This window comes from Rhinolophus sinicus, chromosome 8 (genome assembly GCF_057876585.1).
Source record: "Rhinolophus sinicus isolate RSI-liver-muscle chromosome 8, RSI-T2T, whole genome shotgun sequence".
Classification (NCBI taxonomy): domain Eukaryota; kingdom Metazoa; phylum Chordata; class Mammalia; order Chiroptera; family Rhinolophidae; genus Rhinolophus; species Rhinolophus sinicus.
The window spans coordinates 9,622,241-9,643,277 of NC_142508.1; the positions used below are offsets into that span (position 1 = coordinate 9,622,241).

Genomic DNA, 21,037 nt, shown 5'->3' on the forward strand with positions numbered 1-21,037 from the left:
CCTCATGAGAAAACTGGCCCCATTTTACATGTAAATTGTGTAATCTTGTGAATTTATATTTACACAAATGCTCATCTGTAGTTTGAGGCGCTCCTGGAAAGATCTTGAAAAGAAAAACATGTAAATGAAGCTTGTTTTCCAGACCTTCCTTTCCAGTTCCTGGGATGGTCCCATTGTTTTATTCTGCCCAGCCCTCCTTGAGGCGGCATCTCCCCCACTCCATGCAGTTCTGGAGCAGCTGTCAGTGATTGCAGCCTGTCCCTCTGGTCATGAGGAAGGACACACCATCCATGTGTGGCCAATCATAGTATCTCATCCCCTTGGCAACCGTGACTGGTCCACAGAGTGGGCACATAACCCAGTCAGGGCCAGTCAGAATCCCTCACTGGAATGTATACATTGAGGCTGGGCTGAAAACGCTTGTCTTCCTCCCGGAGCTGCTAAACTAGCCATCTTCCTATTAACACGTTGCGTAAGGCGGGGTTTAAATCCCTCGTGAAGATTCTCGTGATCCGTACGCAACTTGTTAATAGTACATGGCAAGAACTCTACAGAAGGGGCTAACAGAGACCAGCAGAGATTTGAGATAAACAGAGAGTGTTGAGGAAGTACCTACAAAGTTCGGTTCAAGGCTTTACCCCCTGGAAGCCTTTCTTGGACCCTCCAAGCTTGAGTTGATTTGTCTTGAAGTTCAATTGAGGTGAATTTCTATCACTGTAATACAGAAGTCATAACTAATATGGGCCCCCCCCCTTCTCAACCTTGTGACTACCTGATGTCATTCTGCCTCTTAAAACATACTTCTCCAAGAGGGTCTGGCCTCAGTTGTGTACACTGGTATGAATGTATGTCAACATTTTACTGCTTCCTGAGATGGGTGGTGCCCTGCAAAGCAATATGCACTAAAGCCCAGGAGGCTGAGTCCGGGGTCCTTCAGCTCAGCTACTCCCCCAGAAAACCATCAGAGGCAAACTCCATAAATATCCTACACTTCAGCTTCCTTATTCTTGAAATATGGGAGTAAAACTGGGCAATCTCTGTAGTTTGCTGTCGCTTAAAATCTTATAATTCCTATGAATTAAAAAGGAAATTAAATTATGGTCTTTGAATTTTAAGTCTGCTCTCTATCGGGTGTGAAGGAACTTCCTATATCAGTGAAACCAGTCAGTGAAATATTTGAATGGGTTGAGGACCCTTCTCAGAACCTTCGAGGTAACCACCATGGTGAGCCTGTATTGAGTTCTCACTTCCTGTCAGGCCTTGTTATAAGTTCTTTACATATATTATCTCATTTAATCCTCATAGGAAATGGACGGGGTAGTTATTATACCCACTTTTCAGGATAGGAAACTGAGACTTAGGTTAAGTAATTTGCCCAAGATAGGGACTTGATCCCAGCCTGACAGCTGCCAAAGCCTGGGCACCTTGCCACTGACCAGACTGACATCTTCTCCAACAGATCTCCTTCCAGGCCGGCCTGTCTGCGGAACAGCTCCAGTGCTGAGAAAACAGCCAGGCTCCAGCTGTACAGACTGTCTTTTAAAGGTGGGAATTCAAAACAGCTTCTGGCTTAATGGACCAGAACCACCCCCCAGCCCAATTACCAAGGTAAGTTCTTGCTTCCTCTAATCCAAATATATTTATAGTCACCTTTTGGGGCAAAAAATTCTTAGCCAATTATTCATTTATATTTATGTATGCACATAAGAATTTGCTTATTCAACCCCAAAGCACCTGGTTGAAGAGAAAATTGAGGCAAATCTGGGAGGTATTGTGGAGACAAAAATAACACTTGTTTCACTTGTTTAATGAGTAGTTTTCTTTAAAAAAAAGAAAAACTGACCATTCAGTTCAGCCAAAATAGTTCACAGCTGCCTTCTGGGAGTTGAGGCAGGCTAGCCTGCTGGTATTAGCCCACCGGCTGCCTGGCCCCATTCCAGAGGACCACCCCTGTCAGGGGTGACCAAGCTATAAAGTCTGTTCATCGGAAGACTCCTAGAGGTTCCAGCATGAAAGGGTGTCCAGGTTACACAGCTGAATGGAAAAGCATATCGTAAAATGGTACATATAGTTCTGCATGTATTTGACTATTAATTACTTCATTCATCAAGCATTTATTGAGCATATTCTCTGTGTCAGGCCCTATGGTGGGGCCTGTTAATAATATTCCTGGAAAAAATCTGGAGGAAGATATATTAGATAGCTAAAAGGGCATATATCTACAGCAGGAAATTAAGGGGGACTGTTACTCTTCACGTTGTATATCTCTTTCATGTTCTAGTAGTTTATAATGCTTGCATGTGACTTTTGTAATAAGAAGAAAAAAGGGGGAAAAAAGGGATTTGTCACCGGATTGGCCCCACTGTTTCTGTCAGGCGTTGGAGTGAGGCTGCCAGGACTTGGATTCAAGGCCCTGCCCTGTGATTTAACAGCTGTGTCACCTTGAGGAAACCATAACCTTGTTGTTCTGGTTTCTTGGATAAAAGAGGCTGATAACCTCCTCATCAAAAGTGAGGGGCCCTGCAGTTATCTGTGGTTCCCCAGATTTGCAGTATTACTCCTACTTTGCACTCCAGTGGGTGGGTCATACCTGCTAGTGCCACTTTATAAGGGAGGAAGAAGCTGGGGAGGGAGTGGCCCCGGGAGACCAGGTGACATGCCGACTCCCTTCCCACGTGGGCAGAAGGACTCTGAATGCACATCTGTAGACCTGGTTTCCAGGTAGAGACGGAAGGATGGATGGGGGTCTCCGGCAGCTCTGACAACTGCTGAACACCAAGCATCTGATAAATCCTTGTCTCAGTGACAGTTTTATCTCCCAACAGATTGAGATGCTAAAAGGGAAACTGCTGTCCTGGGCTTACATCTAACCTTTGGCCTGGACTCTAGATATGGACGTGGCAGGAAGCTTAGTGAGGAGAGGTGGGCATAGCCTCCTGGAGAGCACAGGTGTGAGTGTCTGAGGCTCAACTTCCCGAAAGTGTAGAGAAAAGCTAAGTGGAAGTCCAGTGCTGGGAGTATGTACTTGGGCGATGGGCTTTCACAGGGGCGCCCCTGGGCTGGGCGGCCCACGCAGTGCTGTGGAGACAGCGTGGCCAGGAATCCTGGCGATCTGTCCCTGCTTGGCTCATTGGGGCCTCATGCTACCTAATCTGTCATTAGAGTAAGTGTGGCTGGAGTTAGCTGAGTGGCAGAACAGACGCGAGCCGCTAGGGACATTGTTCTGGAGGAGCCAGTGACACAGTCACAGGCTTGGAGTCTGGAGCTTCCTTCTCCCGACTCCCATCTGTTACTTTGAGCAGCACGTACGTTACCTGAGAAGGAAAGCCTCAGCGTACTCAGGCCTGGGCCTGACCCTGAGCGCACAGGCCCTACAGAGCTTGATGGACTAAATCAGCCCTTTTTCGTCCCTTTTTCTCCTTGGGGTCCAGTTGGCTCCATTCTCCTGCCCTCATCACACTGGTCTCTCACTTACTGGCCGGATGTGACCTCCCACTCAGAGACTGATGTCTCCGTCCTTCTGGCTTCTGTTCCTGATCTACTGCTTGTCTACACATGGGCCCCAACTCGGTTTGTCCACTTAGGACTTTGCAACATGCAAATCCCGTTCTATGACTCCTTTGCTTAAAACCCTTCAATGGTTTGTCGCCATCAAGCCCTTTGGGAGTCTCCGCCCTGCCTTCCTGGAACAGCACTCTTCTTCTCTTGCCTGGTTAACTCCTAGAGGTTCTCCGCTAATTGTAATGGTTTGTTTTCTGGGTTGCCTTTCCACTTGCCTGTGAGTACTTTAAACACAGGGCCGTCATCTCATTTACGTTTGACGTGTAGCGTTTACTATGGTGTTGGATGTGCGGGAGAAGTTCCGTGTTGTTAATGGAGCGTGCTGTGTTCTAGTTCCAATTCTAATGCTGATGGGTTCAGGCCCACTCTCTCTCACTAGGACCACTGCAGTGGCTCCCAATGGGACTCTTTGCCTCCAAAACAAGTCCCCCCTCAAGGCCAAATCTACCTTTGTAAAACAATTTGTGGGGCATTTGTTTTACACTCCCAAAAAACCTCTAATGGCTCTCCATTGAAGCAGCATGTGTAAGTTTCTTGGCCTATAACGAGGGGTCTGCAGGAGCTCGCAACTTCTCTCCCTGCCTCTCTGCTCTTCCACCAAGGTTCCCAAACCTTCTCAATTCACGGCAATCTTAGTGACTCTAATTGTTCATGGCCCCCCAAGACCAGAAGAAGTCACTAACAGTCTCATTTTTAAGCGGTTGAGTCCAAACATCTTAATAAATATTCTTCTTTTAACAACGTAGTGGACATTTGAAAAAAAAGAATACACATAAATTGAAAGTAGTTCTCACAGTGACCAACAGATGTCGCTGTGTTCTCCACGAATATTTAAAATAATCCAGGAAGCCCCTGTGAATTCATTGTGGTACCCGGAGGTGCCTTAGCACACAGTTTGGGAACCACAGCCACACACTGTTGCTACAAAAAAGAGTTATTCGCAGTTCCCCAGATTTGCAGTATTGCTCCAACTTTGTACACGATTTTCCCTGTGTTCTGTCTTGTTAGTTTGAAAAAGGCTTTCTGACAGGTCACCTGTCCCCTCTTCTGTGGAGCATTCTTGGACCCTTTATTCCTTGCAGTTTCCATAGCACTTTGTCCATTCTTCTGTTGATCTGCATCTCACTCTATTTTATTTGTTGGCAGGCTCCTTACTACTCTGTGAGTTCTTCGAGAACAAAGCCCTGTCTTATTTTTTTCTTGTGTTCCCAAGAAGCGAGAGAGCGCCTTGTACATACGCATACACGGGAGGATGGTTTTGTGTCTGCCTTATCCGTCCTTGAAGACCGTGCTCAGTTACTGGCTCTTCCAAGAAGCTTTCTCTGCCTCCACTGGCCCATGATCCTACCCAACGTGTGGCTTCCGATTGTTGGTTCAGTCGTGAGGTTTTTCTACCTGGCATTCTTGGGCAACTTGGCCCGTGTCTGTGTTTTGCTTCTAAATGAGATGCCACATTTCTTCAGGAAAAGAGACGTGAATGATACATTTTTGCAAGGGAGGGGTGGTCTCTCGCACTGCTGTCAGCTCAGTGCTATACACGGAGGGGAGGCTGAGCTATCTGTTGAGTGGATGACGTCTAGAGTGGGGGCAGCAGTGAGTTCTTTCCGACACGGGGAAAACTGTCCCCTCTGTCTTCGTGCCATTGGAAGATGCAGACACAGACCTTGAGATGAGTGTGGGAAAGGTGATAAGGGGCGGGGGTGGGGGTGTTGGCCAAGAATTGATAGAAAGCATTGCGTTTGGAGTTAGAACTGTATGACTTTCGGCCAGGCCCTTGAGTCTTAGGGTCACAATCTTTACCCCTGGTAGATTTCGCAGGTATCAGGTAGAAAAGCAGGTCTCACTACCCTTCTTTAGGGATCTTCTTGGCAACACCCAGGAATATGCTTCGTCAGTCCTGAGGTGGGTTTCTGAGTGTCGTGAATAGGGATCTAATGAGGATTCGGTTCGATTTCACACAAACCAGCCTGGAAGAGCTTCTTCATCTGTAAAGTACAGTGACCCTTCTAGTCCTGGTGAGTTATGGCTATGTCAAGCTATAGTAAAGCTTTTTCTAGAACAGAGCTACGGCTCAAGGAGGGAATTGGGCGGCCAGGGGGAAAATGATCTGAAACAAACCTGTAACGAAAAACCTTTCTACTTTATTGGATATACTCGCCTATTTAATTTATTCAGTTAATAAAACGTATTCCCTGGAGGGGGATAGGCAGAGGTAAGCTACAAACCAGTCTGCCTGTGTGAGCATGGATATATATGTATATCTCATAACAGTAAAAAAAAAAAAAAAAAGTAATTAAGAGATGTATTGAAGTGTACAGAAATCCTGAAGGACACTGAAGATTCCAATTCAAGTTACTGTCCTTGGCGCAAATTGAATTCAATAGGGAATAGATAAATAAAAATAAAGAAAAACAAATTCAGAACAGATGTTAGGCAAGCAATTTTTTTCACAGTAAGAATCATAAACATGAAGAACAGCCTATAAGGGAAAGTTGTTGATGCAAACAGCATCAAACCACTAAATAAATAGTTAGATGGCACCGCGGGGACAAAAAAACACTAAAATAGTCATTTGGCTGTCCCTGAATGTTTGTGCCCACGCAGTTATGCCCAGGCATGTAGATTCTTGGGAACTGGAGGGAATGGTGTGTATATGTGTGTGTGTGGGGGGGGGTGGGGTTGTCCTATTGCATAGAATACATGCAGGACATATATTTATGTGACAGTTTATGGCAAAATCTCCTCTCCCCAGATGATATGTGGACTCAGAATCTGAACTGAGTGGCTTGACAAAAGCTAGAATTGGTTCTGAAAAAGACAGTGCAGCCAAGGGAGGGACCTCATGCCACGGGAGAAATGTGTTATCCTGGGCTAGGTTTTAGAAAGCCAAGATGGGTCACTTGGGAGAAGGGAGAATTGATGGCGAAAGAATTTTAGACCCATTTGGGGAAGAAACTAGAAGCAGAGAAAAACAAAACAAAACATGAAAGCACAGATCATGGTATTTGAGAGAGAGAAGGAAGCTTCAAGACACTGGTCCTAGCCCAACCCCTGCATTTCACAGCTAGGGAAATGGAAGGCCAAAGAGGCGAGGTGACTGGGTGGGCGCCACCAGGACACATGCCCTCACCAGATCTGCCACTTAGCCAGGAGGAGGTGTGAAAGGCCAGAGGAACCCTTCCCCAGCTTTTCTGAGGACACAAGGGTGGGACTGGTGAAGGGCGCCCCACAGCTGGCCAGGGACGGGCTCCTGAAGTAGGCACTCTCTCAGGATGCCGGCTGGGAGCAGAGGAATCAGGATTCGATCCCCTGCTCCTTGGGCGGGCTGTGCTCACAGAGCGCTGAGTTCCGTTGATTCTACATCAGACCTGTGAGATGGGCAGGAGCTCGAGTTTTTTCAATGTGAGGATGATGGTGAAGTCACTAGTTCTAGTCCCAGGGCTGGGAACCGCTGAGCTAAGACCAGAACCCAGATCTGGCTCTCGATTCAGGGCTCTTGCTGGCATCCTAGACCTACCCCCAGGAATTAGGCTGGGGGAGAAGGCGACCCCTTGGAAATGAGACGTGAGAAAGTAGCCCAGTAAGCACCCATACGCTTACATGATGGAAAGTTCACGAACTTAATTGTCTGACCTCGTGTGACCTGAGTGACCAGCTCACGGGGCCCACCTAGCAGGTCATCAGAGTAAAACCTTCCCTTATCCCATGGATCCCAAGATGGCCTGACGTGGTAGTAAACTATCTTTGTACTTTGATGCACTAACTACTGAAACCATGGAGCACAGGTCACCGATGGGGAAAGGTCTCAGACCCCTCGACTCAAAGCCTTCATTTTAGGATGATCGACCTCCCCCCAATTCCTTTGCTTATGTCCCAGGGAAATGATACTAGTTATCAAAAACCAGCAAACCAAGACCTTCATGTTTGAGGTTTCCTTGGGGACAAATTTGTCTTGAATGATTCTTTTTGTCATTCCACAAATATTCCCTGAGGCCCTTTATGTGTCAGACACTGTTCTGGGCACCGGGAATATCAAAGCAGAGACAGAGTTCCTGTCCTTGAAGAGTTTGCATTCTAGCGGGAAACGGGACAATAAATAATGACGCATCCTATTATTGGGGCGCATGTCCTAAAGCAGGAGTATTAGAAGTGTCTGAGGAGCAACCGTCAGGGGCCATAGAATAGAGAAGTCTTTGGATTAATAAGAAGAACCCACACAGCCCTCTGACTGAACTATCATTCTCCTCTTAAAACCATTTATGTTTCCGTAGGAATTGAAGGTAATGCGATCTTGACAAATTACTTGAGGTAGGATGCCCTGAAATTAAAGAGCTGGTGCCAGTGAGAGAAAAAAGAGAAGTATAGGCTTAGTGAACAAGAAAGCGGAAGTCAACGAGTCCCAGACCCAGAAGACTAAATTTATATGAGACAAAAAGACCACAGTGACCCAGTGGGAAAGAGGAAACTCAGAGAGGGCTGAAAGCAGACTTGAAAAGCAAACACATAAATTCTAAAGGGTTTGGCAGAGAGTGAGATAAGGGAAGAAGGGGCTCTGGAAAGGGGCTACTGGGAATTATTAAAACAAACTGAATTTATGGGGCAGTACAAGCGTTTGTTGATAACAGGGCTAGTCTGGTAAAGAATGTGCTCATTGGCTTATGGTCAACAGGAAGTGGGGGCAAGATTCCTGGGGCCGTGCAGTCCAATCAGAAATGTGTGGTTCGCGTGGACCATTTGGGTTCCAGAGCACAAGAAATTTAAATTTCTTCTGGAGGACACTGTCAAGGTGTGAAGGCAAGACATAAGGGCCACTCAGTCATGGTCAGAGGGAGCAATAAGGCATTGCTATGAAGTGTTCTCCAAATGTAAAAGGGTGCAGTCACTACAGAAAATGAGAGAGCAGTTCCTCAAAAACAATAAAGCAGTAACTGCCATATGATCCAGCAATTCCACTTCTGGATATCTACCCAAAAGAATGGAAAGTGAGGACTCGGAGAGTTGTGTACAGCCGTGTTTATAGCAGCATTATTCACCATAGCCACAAGGTAGAAACAACCCAAGTGTCCATTCAGAGACGACTCGATAAGCAAAATGTGGCATATATGGACGACAGACTATTATTCAGCCTTAAAAAGGAAGGAAATTCTGGCACATGCTCCAACATGCATGAATCCTGAGAACATTGTGCTAAGTGCCATAAGCCAGTCACACAAGGACAACATACTGTATAATTCCACTTATATGAGGTACCTAGAGCCGTCAAATTCACAGAGACAGGAAGTAGAATGGTGGTTGCCAGGGGCTAGGGGACAGACAGAATGAGGAATTACTGTTAAATGGCTACTGAGTTTCAGTTTTTCAAGATGAAAAGATTTCTGGAGCTGGGTGGGGGTGATGGTTGCACAGCAATGGGAATGTACTTAATTCCACGGGACTGTACACTTAAAAATGGTTAGGATGGTAAATTCATCGTGTGCATTTTGTATTTGTTGTGTGTATGTTGTGTGTATTTTACCATAATTTCAAAAAAGAAACTGTCCTCCAGCCAAATGTCTTTCATGCCATCCTCAACACTGGATTTGACCAGGAAGCAGGGAACCCATCAGTCCTACAGCGATGGGCCATAGAGTTCATCCTTCCGGTCATGTTGTAGAAGCATGAAGACCCATTCCATCTACTTAGATGAAATCTTTGTTGGTGTCAGTTGGGTTCTTGGGCCCTGAAAAGCAGTGCTCATTAACAAGCATGGATGAAGGAGGGTGAAACTCAAGATGCTAAATGTCTATGCAGGGTTTGAGATAAAGCACGGTCGTGGGCTCCTAGGCAAGGAGGTCAAGGAGCTGAGGCTTCTTGCCCAGGGGAGGGTCTGGGAGACCAACCTCTAGCAGAGAAGTCTAAGACTTTGGGGAAGCATTTACGAATCTTGAGGCTGGAGCCTTCTGGCACGATCCAGTGGCCATGTCAATCAAGAGGCACAACCTTATAGTCTCGCAATGAGCCAGAGAAAGAACGTTAAGAGTTATAGCTACCCTTCAAAGGGAAGGGGAAGGTCCATTCAACAATTGCCTCTCTGGTGGTTAATACGCACCAACCAGGCACAGCATTAGCGATAGAGAAGGTAGAGAGGGGGATTACCTGGGGGGACCTGGATTTCCTTCCCCGGGGGCCCTGTTGTGGAAGGCAGTGGTCTCGATCCATACCTGGAAGCCCACCTCCCCTGCAGCCTGCGTAGTAGCCAACACTGCTGGTCGGTGTTGCAACGCATAACACCATGTCTACCTAGCATGCGGTGACAGGCCATCCATCAGACACATGCTCAGGGCAAAGGTCAGTAAATTCCTCTTTCAGCCGAGGCAAAAATAGCATGATGTGTCCACAGTGTCCTCGTAGTGGTTAATATGGGGAACCTGGAGACCATGTCAGAGAGCCAGGCCTTTGTAAGGAAGCCAATAAACTAAGAGCCTTACCCAGAGTAGGAAACGTCGTAGCGTAGGCTGCAGAATTCTTGCCGTTTGGGGGCAAGATGGGAGAGAAGTTGTTAGGAGCAGGGTCTTGAGATGTGAAGAGTAATCAAGGAACTTACTTTAACAGTTAAGTTTCTGTGATCTGCCCCAGGCATGTAAGCATCATAACACCTGGCAGTGTCTTATAGGGAATTAACTGGTGTGCACAGCCATAGAAATATTACACATAAGACTAACCAGAAATGATTGGAATTTGCAGGAAACAACCCAAACGCGAAAAGATTTAAGGGTCCTGAGGAAGACAGGAGAAGACGGTCATTTTAAAGATAAACGTTCGTTATTCCAAAGTTAGTGGAATTTCAAATAATGTGTGTGATGGTCCATGACTTTTTTAAATTTACACTAGGTACCTAGGGTTAATTTGGTTTCAACATGTAGATACCTTTGCCGTTTGCCCTCTGTGAGTAACAAGATTTAAAACTGTATTTGGTTTTTTCCATCATTGAGGGTTCCAAGAACGTGTTTGGAAAAAGTCTCTCTGTTCACAGAATAGTGATCAAAGAGGAACTTGAAACTCTATGGGAACTGAGCATTAGTTGCTTCTTTAAACTTAGTAGTGATTTTTTAAAAATTATGAAATCAAAGATGGGTTGCCATTCTTTTTTGGATAGAATAGGAATGTTATACGTGCTCTCCATGAATTAGGGTTAAGAGCCCTCAAAATTGGGTAAATGTGTACAGTTTCTTAAATTCTCTGTGTAGGAGTTCTTGACAGAAGATATATGCGTAATGCCATGTGCTATCTGGACCTCCTTCCAGATGGGAGAATGCCTTGGCAAATGCCACGGTGATTCATGGCTCTGTTACATAACTCTGTTTTGCATTTGGGTTGAACAACTTGGATTTGTTGCAGGTACAATTCAATTAAATATGGAATTCATTATTTGAAAATATTAGCTAGAAATAGAGCTTTCATGCAATTTTAATTTGAGACGTTCTATTGTTTGGGAACACATCTGTGCAGAGCTGTCATTTGGGGGATAAAAGAGTTCCTCGTGCCATGTTTGATCATCACTGATGGAGAATGAGCTTCCTTCCACCTTGAGGCTGATTTACTGGTAGATTTTGGAAACACACATCCAGGAATGCAGAACTGACAACCTGTGGCTGACTTCCCAGCCTCCGAGACCCTCTACTGTTCCCAGCCGGGTGCTCACCTCCCAGCCTGTCCCCAGAAGTGGAACAACCCCTAGCGTCCTCAACCTCGGTCTGTTCCAGCCAGGATGGACCCTTTGTCCCCAGTTGATAACAGGGATTGACTCTGGTTTCTGTCGGGTCTGCTTTCTGAGGCCTGGGCATCACGTCATGCTCAGTCTCAGGACTGCGTGTCTGCACGTGATTTGTCCGCAAGGCTCTTCTTATGCTCCTGCCAGACTCTCTCCTCAGAGCCCAGAACATTTCATAGTTGGGCCCTGATGTCCACTGGCAGGTCTTGATTCCTGCTCTTCTCAACAGCTGACTCCTGTCCAGCCAACACCTCTGTGGGCAGCTTTCTCCTGGGCTGTCCATGATGGCCAGTGTTTACTAGAATAGGGAGTTATCAATGTCGTACCCTTTGAATGCTGTGCTTTGCTCATCAGCTGGAACCTACTCTGTCAGCACCCATCCCTAGCCCACCCCAGTGAATGGGGCTATTTCCAGTTTCTAGGCCTTCTCCTCCTGCTGTCCCGTCCCCTGGAAATAAGCAATCCACTGGTCACATCGAGCTGAGATAGGATCTCCACACGAATTACTTAAACCTTTACACTCAATGCAAAAATCTTAAAGATGTTTCTAATTGTCAACTAATATATTTTGGTAAGCTTTTTAGCTTGAAAGTTTCTGGGTTAAGGCAGGGAAATCATTTTAATAATGCTTGAACTTGTGGTTTTAAAGAAAATGGACGGTGCTGTTGAGCAACAAGTGCTAGTCTGGGTCCACAGTGAGGTATGAAGACCCCGTCTCTGGGGGAACAGTGTTTCAGCTTAGATTAGACGTCAGCTGCCAATAGTGGGCTTTTTCTGATTTTTATCAGAGGTTTCTCAGAATCTTAAACCTCAGTGGGACAAAGTGAGGCTTATAAAAATTTTTGAGGGTAGACTATTGAGGTTGAGTCATTAGTTTGTAGATGTATGGAACTGGAAAGGACTTCAGATGTCATCTGGTCCTTTGCTTTTCAAATTGCTCATCTTGACTCGCTAGTGGTTATGAAACTAATTTAATGGGTTGTGACCAGCTTGTATTTGTTTTTTTCTTTTTCTTTCTTTTTTTTAAATGAGATAACAGAATAGAATAGAATAGATCACAGTGGATCTTATATAGTAAATAAGATACTGTTTTGTAAAACTTATTTCAGGTGTGTGTGTGTGTGTGTGTGTGTGTGTGTGTGTGTGTGTGTTGGATCACAATATAAAATATATTATTTACAGAGGAGTATAATTAAAGTGTCAAAGTCACCGATCTGGTCCAAATCCCCTCATTTTACATCTGAGAAAACTGAGGCTCTGAGGTGGGGAAGTGATTGGCCTAAATCCATTGAGCTAACAAGTGGCAGACAGAGAGTTAGAGCTGGAGTTTGAAGCCCAGTTTCCTATGGGAAGTTGGCAGGCTCTATTTGGTGTTGTTCTACCCAAACAAGAGGAATTCATACAGGCTCTTGATCTTTAGGTGTGTGGATCACAAAGACGTGGACAGCAGTTGTCATTAAAATATGCAACAACCACCACTGATAGGTTGTCATAGAATGAGGATGGCGGGGTGGGGTAGAAGTGGTGTGAGATGGAGGGGAAGAGGTCAGAAGTCTAGAAAAATGGGTAAACTTCAGAAGGGTCTTTGCATGAAGACTAGGAAGAAAAGTGGTTTTAAACCAGGAGGAAGAATGGAAGCTTTGTGGAAATCCACCGTGTGGTATAATAAGAGACCTTGATGGGAGCAGGTAAGGTGAAGAGTGTATTAAAGGTTCATTCAAAAAAAGCGGGACTCTACTAGAATTCTTTTGTCCCTTTTTGGTTGAAGTTGCCTATTTGAGGATGGTTGTTCCTTTGATAATTCTAGCTATTGGGCTATGCATTTGAAATGGTGATAATTGTCAGGTGTCTTCCTGCTGACAACATTCTTTCTATTCTTAATAAAGGCCACCTAAAAAATCAGCCCGCTATGTCAGGGTATTCACTTTGATAAAATAATGTGCTCCTAAAATGCAATAACAGTTTAATAAAGTCATTTAAAAATGTGCCTTTTTAGGCCATGTGTTAGTGATGGATCTATTTTGGCCAGTGAGAATATTAATATTTAACTCACTAAATGACTCTCAATAATTAGGGCATACAGACCGTCAAGTTTCGTATTAATTTTGGTTCCAGATTCACATTACTTGAAACTGGTGATTCTAAGCTTTGCTTTCAACACGTTGATGAAAGACTCCACTTTTACCAAGTTGGCAGACCCAAATGTTGTCCCCAATCTGGCCTCATCGAAATGTTAGGATAATTTAGGATTTCTGTGCAGAATTCCACAGTTTCAAGGATACTGTGTTCTCTTCATGATCATAGTATGTTTTCATTGTCATCAATTCCTCTTCAAACTGAGTTGCATGTTTAGGCCAAATACTTAGTAAATGAGCCTCATTCTGAGGCACGCACTCCAAATCAGCAACAGAAACTTCAAGTTCAAGGGCTGTGCATCAGTGTGTGTGAGGCTCTTCTGCCACTGTGGCTTTAATTCCACCTAAGAATCCTGCCATTCTTAGACATCTATGATTCTGTCACGCTCAGTCCAGTTTAGAAATGAGAACAATCTCCCCCTATCAGCTGTCCAGTGTGAGTCTGAATGCTTGAGTTTTCTTGCACAGATCAGTAATAGTTTTCATCCCACCCCATCCTCTGCCACATTTTCAAGTCCAGGCATCTTGTGTCTTCTAAGTCAAAGAACAATCACATAACACAGGGATACAACAGGCTGAGTCTTTCAGGGCCCTTTAATTCCCAGAGTTTTTGATCTGTGGATGTAGGCCAGCAAATCTCCCACACGTGGATGACATAGCCAACTGACTTCATCCAAGTGGACCATCTCTATGCTGCTCTTTAGCCTCATCTGAATAGTACATAAGAATGGTGATGGTGAAGGCTGCTTACAGAAGTTTTCACACTTCAATCACTTTGAGAGCACACACTTACCTAACGGCTGGCACAGTGGAATCTGTGCTTCAAACAATGTTGAAATGTTGAAATGTCCTTATTGTTTTCATTGCTGATGCCACATGCTTTTCCATATGTATCCCAAAGTGCTCAAATACCTCCTTTATGGTGACAAGTTGCTATTTGTTGATGCATGCTAGCTAATTAAATAAAAACCAGTGCTAAAACCCTCCCAAGTTGGAGGCATGTGGGACCTGTCTACCTCCTGTGGGCATGAACCTTGCGTCTAAGTGCCAGGTCCTTTATACTGAAGACGTATTTGTTTGCTAAATTGATTTTTTCAGCGCAGGTATCCCAGGTTCCCTGGGAGGTAGATTGCTTCAGATTCTGATACTTGCAGAGATATTCTTAGAACAGTCTACTGCTGCTGGGTACAAGATGCTACATGCATGATATTCAGACAGGGTATTCACTGAGGTACTGGCATGTCGTTAGGCAGAGGAATGGAGCAGAGGTGTCAGAAACACATATAGGAACTAATAAATGATAAAAGTGATATTTCATATCAGTTGGAAAATGATGAATTCCCAGATTGAATACCACCACCTGGAAAAAAGAAGAATGGATCTCTACTCCCACCGTTACCCTCAAATAAATTCCTAATGTATCAAACATCTAAAATTTTTAGATGAAATAAAAAAATCACAAAACTGCAAGTTGAAAAAAAAAAATCCTCAGTGGAGAAAGCCCTTCTGAGTAAGACACAAAATGTAGACACCATTAAAATTAATTAAATTCAACAACACAAAAACATGTTTTCTGATTGGAAAAACTACAAAAACAAAGTCAAAAGATAAAAAGGAGAAAATATTTGCAACATATATTAAATATAAAGACAATTTTCCTTAATATATAAAGAACTCCTGCAAATCAAGTAGGGAAAGCTCAATAACCCAATGGAAAAGTAACAGAATTCTTCAGAAAACAGAAAACAATGGATTTTAAACATATGAAAAGATGCTCAAACTCGCTCATAATTAGAGAAATGCAAATGAAAACTACCATCAAATGGTAAAGATTGAAAATTGCGACCACACATTTAATGGCAATTACATAAGAGAACCAGAGGTTCTCATACACGTGTTTATGGAAGTATAAATTGATATAACCCATAAAGAGAGCAATTTAGTAATAGTTATCAAAATAAAAATGTAGGTAGTCCTTGAACTAATCATTTCATTTCTACAAATTTATCCTATATAGTTGCACAAGACAGCAATAATGTATACACCATAATATTCACTACAGTATTGTTTATAAAAGTGCAAGGTGTTCATCAGTTGAGAACATGTTTTAAAAGTTAGGATACATCCATACAGTGGAATACTTAAAAAACAGAAGAGCATTTGACAAGACTGAATGTCTTGATATGGGACAATTTTCCAATGATCATAAATGAACAAAGTAAAGCAAATATCAGATATGATCCATTTGAGAATTAAGAAATTGAGATCAGAGGTTGTTCTGAGAAGGAGTAGTTAGAGGTCCAAGGTGGGAGTCCGTTTTCCTTCCTTCTGTATACTCATTGGTACTTTATGAATTATGTACAATGTGCATATTTACCTACTTACAGCTTAATGTTTTGGTGAGAGCATATGAGATCAGTCAACAAATCTGGCTTGATGAAGGGATCCAGGAATCAAGTACCACTAATCAAGTGGAGGGGCGTAGGTGAGGGACATCAGGAAGCATGAAAGTCAAAGTCAACAAAAGGGAGATAAGTTCATACTAGAAATCAAGTCTAAAGTGATGTGAGAGCAAGAAGAAATGGAGATGGTGCTAAATAGAAGAGTAACTGCAGAGCCATCACTTAAAAAGACAGATGAGAGAGACAAAGGCTCTGGATAGAAGCCTTTCAGCCTTTCGAGGCACAGATGAGCTGAACTTAGGGTGCTGTGTCAGTATTTATAATTAATTAATAGTAATGGCATAATAAAGGCTTGTCATCCACTGGATTACCAGGTCAGTTACGAATTGGAGGGGGCATCATCTTGACCCTGTTTATATTCAATCACAAATGTGTGATGATTATGTTGATACTGTTCTTTCAGGGCTTGGGAAGGAATATAAATCCAACTTAGGGCTCATTCTCAGACTGAAGGAGGTAACCAGTACTCATTAACTGACTGAAGGTTACCTAAAGTGATAAAGCCTTCCTTTTTTCATATTACTGTGTTTCCCCGAAAATAAGACCTAGCCGGACCATCAGCTCTAATGCGTCTTTTGGAGCAAAAATTAATATAAGACTCATTCTTAATATAATATGGGACCTGGTCTTATTTTAATATAAGACCTGATAGAATTCATATAATACAATATGATATGATATAATATAATATAATGTAATATAATACCGGGTCTTATATTAATTTTTGCTCCAAAAGACACATTAGAGCTGATGATCTGGCTAAGTCTTATTTTCTGGGAAACACAGTGTGTTGCCGAGGGTACTGTGTGCAATTCAAAAGAGTTCTAATCAAGTATTACAAATAAAAACTGTATAGGTGTGCATACCAGTACCTTCACTTTACATTCAAGTTCAAAAATGACAGGGATGATGTGTGTAGTTTTATCTGCACACAGCCTGGCAAAGTAGGCTACATAATTAGACATTTGGTAAAGACATTTCGTCATTGGTGGTGGTGGTGGTGGTGGTGATGGTGGTGATAATAAACACTGATGTTGTCACCCCTTCAAAGCCGAAGGCTTCTCCAGCAATAGCTTCCCCCATGGCAGTGACTGGGAGGGAAAATGGGCAAGGAGCCAATTTCCAGTTTGGGGACCCAAACTCAGACTGAATTGCTATGATGGCAACTGATAATAAGCATAGCTGACCACCATATTTGGCTTTCAGGTCCTTATTTCTCCCAACACACTGTTCTGTCCTGTCATTTAAGACACAATGTACCTCTGTATGGAAGTAACAGTGTGGCGTTTTACTTGTCAAATGGTAAATCAATCTATTTCAGTTTTTAAGAGAAACACTCTGGGATTGATAATACTTTTCTAAAAAGTAGTCTAAAAATTAATATAATTTAAACCAAATTATTTCCTAAGGGAAGGGTCTTTCGTTGAATGGGAATTCTTGACATTCCCAGTCAGTGACACCATTTTGCTTAAATTTAAACAGTAACAGAATAATTTTTAAGTCTGGAAAGGACCTTAAATATAGGCTAGTTCAACCCTTTCATTTTAAAAGATGAATATACTGAGTGTCATCATGATTACAGAGCTCAAACAGTACTTTGAGCTCCCCACCACCATATTCACACGAAATCCAAGGAGTGGACACATTTAAAAAGTCAGCATTTTACGGCTCATCTTTTTTTCTAGAGCAGAAAAAATTGATAGCTCTGTATGAAGAGATTATGTCATCACCTTTCTTCCTTTCTCCTTTCCTTTTTGTGGGAACAAAAAGTGGAGAGAATACTGCAATTTCTATCTCTACAACCTCATTTAAAATCATTCTCTTTGATTTAAGTTTTCTTGAAATGAAAAGGATAAATTGTGCTAACTTAGTTAAAGTTGGAGAAAAAGTTGATTGGACATCCTGTTGTCAAGGAAACCAATTGTCTCTCTCTCTCTCTCTCTCTGTCTCACACACACACACACACACACACACACACACACACACACACACGCTCGCTCCATGCCCCCACCAGTTAATACAATGCCCTTTAAACTCCTCATCTGAAATTTTAAAATTACTTTAAAATATCCAAGGGCTCTACTCTGAAAATCTGTACAAGAAATATTCAAGAGAAGTGATTCCTAGAATTCAAACTCAAGGAGTCCTTTTTCTAATTCTGGGGAAGCTACCATCATTATGAGTGCTGTCTCAGAAATGTACGGGACAGTCTCCAAGGTCAGTTTCAAGTGAACTGCAGAATGAGACTATTGGAAAGAGAAAGCTGGAATGAGAACTTTTACAAAACAGTAGAACAACACAAGAGAAAGAGAAAGGTAAAGTTCAATCCCTTGAGTTTTTATTGTGTACCTGATATGCTTAAAGTAAGAAGATATGCACTAAAAAGAGAGAGGAGGAAGGGAAGGGAAGGGAAGGGAAGGGAAGGGAAGGGAAGGGAAGGGAAGGGAAGGGAAGGGAAGGGAAGGGAAGGGAAGGGAAGGGAAGGAAGGAAGGAAGGAAGGAAGGAAGGAAGGAAGGAAGGAAAGAAGGAGAAGAAAAGAGAGAGAAAGAAAGAAAGAAAAAGGGAAGGAAGGAAGAAAGAGGAGGGGAGGGGAGGGGAAGAAAGTGAAGACAGAGCTAAAAGCGATCTTAGACAGTGAGGTAGCGTTGCTTATTATTGAAAGATATGCACCATCTCCCTGCCCTTCTAGTAGAAGAATATACCCCCCTGCTCCATCAGTGTCGGGCTTGGCCACGTGACTTCCTGCCCTGACTTTGGGTTTAGCCATATAACTTGGTTTGGTCAATGGGATGTTAGCCGACATGATGCAGCAGAAACTTGAAATGTTCTTGTGCTGTTTGCCTTCATCATGAGAACAGCCTGCCCCAACCTACCTGCTGTTCCAAGGAGGCTGAGAGATATATGGAGCAGAGCTACCCCACCTGAGGCCAGCGTAGATGAGCCACCTCCCCAGCTGACCTCCAGATGCACCGGGAAGCCCAGCTGAGCTTCCCACCCAAGGGTGGCTTAGATCAGTCAATCCCAGCCAACCCTCAGACACATAATAATTTGTTGTTTAAGTCACTGCATTTTAGAGTAGTTTGTGATACAACAATAACAAACTAATATGGAGAGCATCTAGTATGACATCTTAATTGATTATTTTTGTAGGGTCACATAGCAAACTAAAGAGGTTAGAAGAACTTGGCCAAAACTGTGGGTCTCCTGGGTAGGGCTATTTCCACAAACGGTACAAGTCAGTCCCTTTCAACAATCATTACTGGAAAAACCATGCTATGATTGAAGCCACTGGCCCCCATCGGGCTGTACTTTAGGAACACCACAGAACTTGACTGCACCTAAAAAAATTTTCACCGACCTAGAGGTCTGGAAAAGAGCTACTAAAAAATCACTCAGTGGCTGAGGAGAAGCCATGTGAAAACAGACTGAAATGATTAGGACATGTTGAGAATCAATATGATACAAGTCTGTGAAATCTTGAGTAGGGTGAATCGTCTGGACTTGGGTTTCTTCACCAGATTCTGGAATTTTATTTGTTTTAAAAAGGTGGGCAGAGAGCGTACTCTGAAGCATAAAAGGGAAAAATAAAGGGAAAATCTATATTACGTGACATGACTGAGAACTAGGGTGACCGTATATCCCAGTATATCCAGGACAGTCTTAGTTTCCACTTTTGTCCTGGGGTAATTATTAATAGCACCCCATTTCACTTTGAAAAGTGTACTGGATTGATGATATTGTCATAGAGCTGACTGTACATTTTGCCCATAGAGTTGAACAGAATAGGTCCAAGTAGGGTTTAGGTAAGTTCCTGGGGAAAGACCTGTCATGGGTCATCAAGGCAAATTAGACCAAGGCTTGGAGGGCCACCGTGTCCCATGCAGCACACACGTGTGTACCCTTTGTGGTGAGAGATAGTGAGGAAACCCATGGCCTAACCCAGCTGGTCAGGGTCTTAGGGGCTGGGACGTGGTGCTGTTTCAGGCTACCACGGTGTCCCCTTGGGCAACCCTGGGGTCCTTTCTAGGCGGCCTCCTCTGTCCTTCCAGGCACTCTCTTTGTGAATCCTCAGAAGATAGAAACACATGCAACATTCCCATCTCGCCATTCCTTCCACATCATTTCAACACACACAATTCAAAATACATGGTAGAAGAACAGAGTTTCTCTCTTACCCACACAGAGGTCCGTATCGCTTTCTGAGCTCCATTTGGCTCTCCCAGAAACCCTGCAGAAAATACAGCACTACAGTAAGAATACAATTAAGCAAAATTTCAAGTATTCAAACTTATTCAGAAGAAAGTCTGGAACAGTGAGAACACAATTACATAAACAATAAAAAAAAAAAAGAATTGAAGTGATATTGCTTTCAAGTACTTTGGAGTATTAGAATAAACTAACAGCTTTAAAAAATATAGATTGCCATGGAAAAGTCTCAGTCAGCTCTGCTTTAATGGACAGGACAGATTATCTGTACTCCAACTAAGTGTGTATAATTGCTGCTAAAATGTTTGAAAACGGTTTGCTTTCTCAACTATGTTAACATTCCCCTCTGCAATTTGATTTATATTATTATTATTTTTGGCAAAGCCTCTTTTCACAGCCTCTATATGTGTAAACGTCGGCTAAGTCTATCCAAATGATCACAAATTCCAAATTATCATGATCCAAGTTAAATTTTAACTAAAATCAACATACTCAGAACCTAAGAACCTTAGAGCAACTTTATATAGGACAAAACACTAGGCACAATTTGTAGTGGGAAAGGAGTGTGCCTGAAGATATACATGGGGCAGAGGGTCAGAAAATGCTAGACTCCCTGTGTTGTGGGGATGGAGTATGTGTACAGATACATAGAGGGATTGTAGGGGGGAAGGGGTGGAAATTGCTAGATCCATTGTCTTGTGAGACTGAAGTGTACATGAAAATGCACACCGGTTGGGATGGAGGTGGGGTAATGGAAAGTGCTAGTCTTGTGTTGTGGGAATGGAGTATACAGGCAGGTACAGAAGGGGTGGATGAGTGTAGAGTTGGGGGAGCAGAAGATATGGATGTCCTTGATGGACATATATCCCATTCTCATTAAATCTACTTTCACAGCTTAAGCTTGCCATCTATCAAGGCAAAC

General features: G+C 43.2%; 1 protein-coding gene across 2 annotated transcripts in view; it reads right to left on the reverse strand.

Annotated features, from left to right (window-relative positions):
• TBXAS1 (thromboxane A synthase 1) overlaps window positions 1-21,037 on the reverse strand; it is a 133,238-nt gene that overhangs the window by 79,455 nt on the left and 32,746 nt on the right. For both annotated transcript variants that reach the window (XM_019750183.3, XM_074315295.2), the window contains exon 3: window positions 20,085-20,137. In XM_019750183.3, the coding sequence (XP_019605742.2) occupies window positions 20,085-20,137 (53 nt within the window). The remainder of the gene's footprint in view (window positions 1-20,084; window positions 20,138-21,037) is intronic.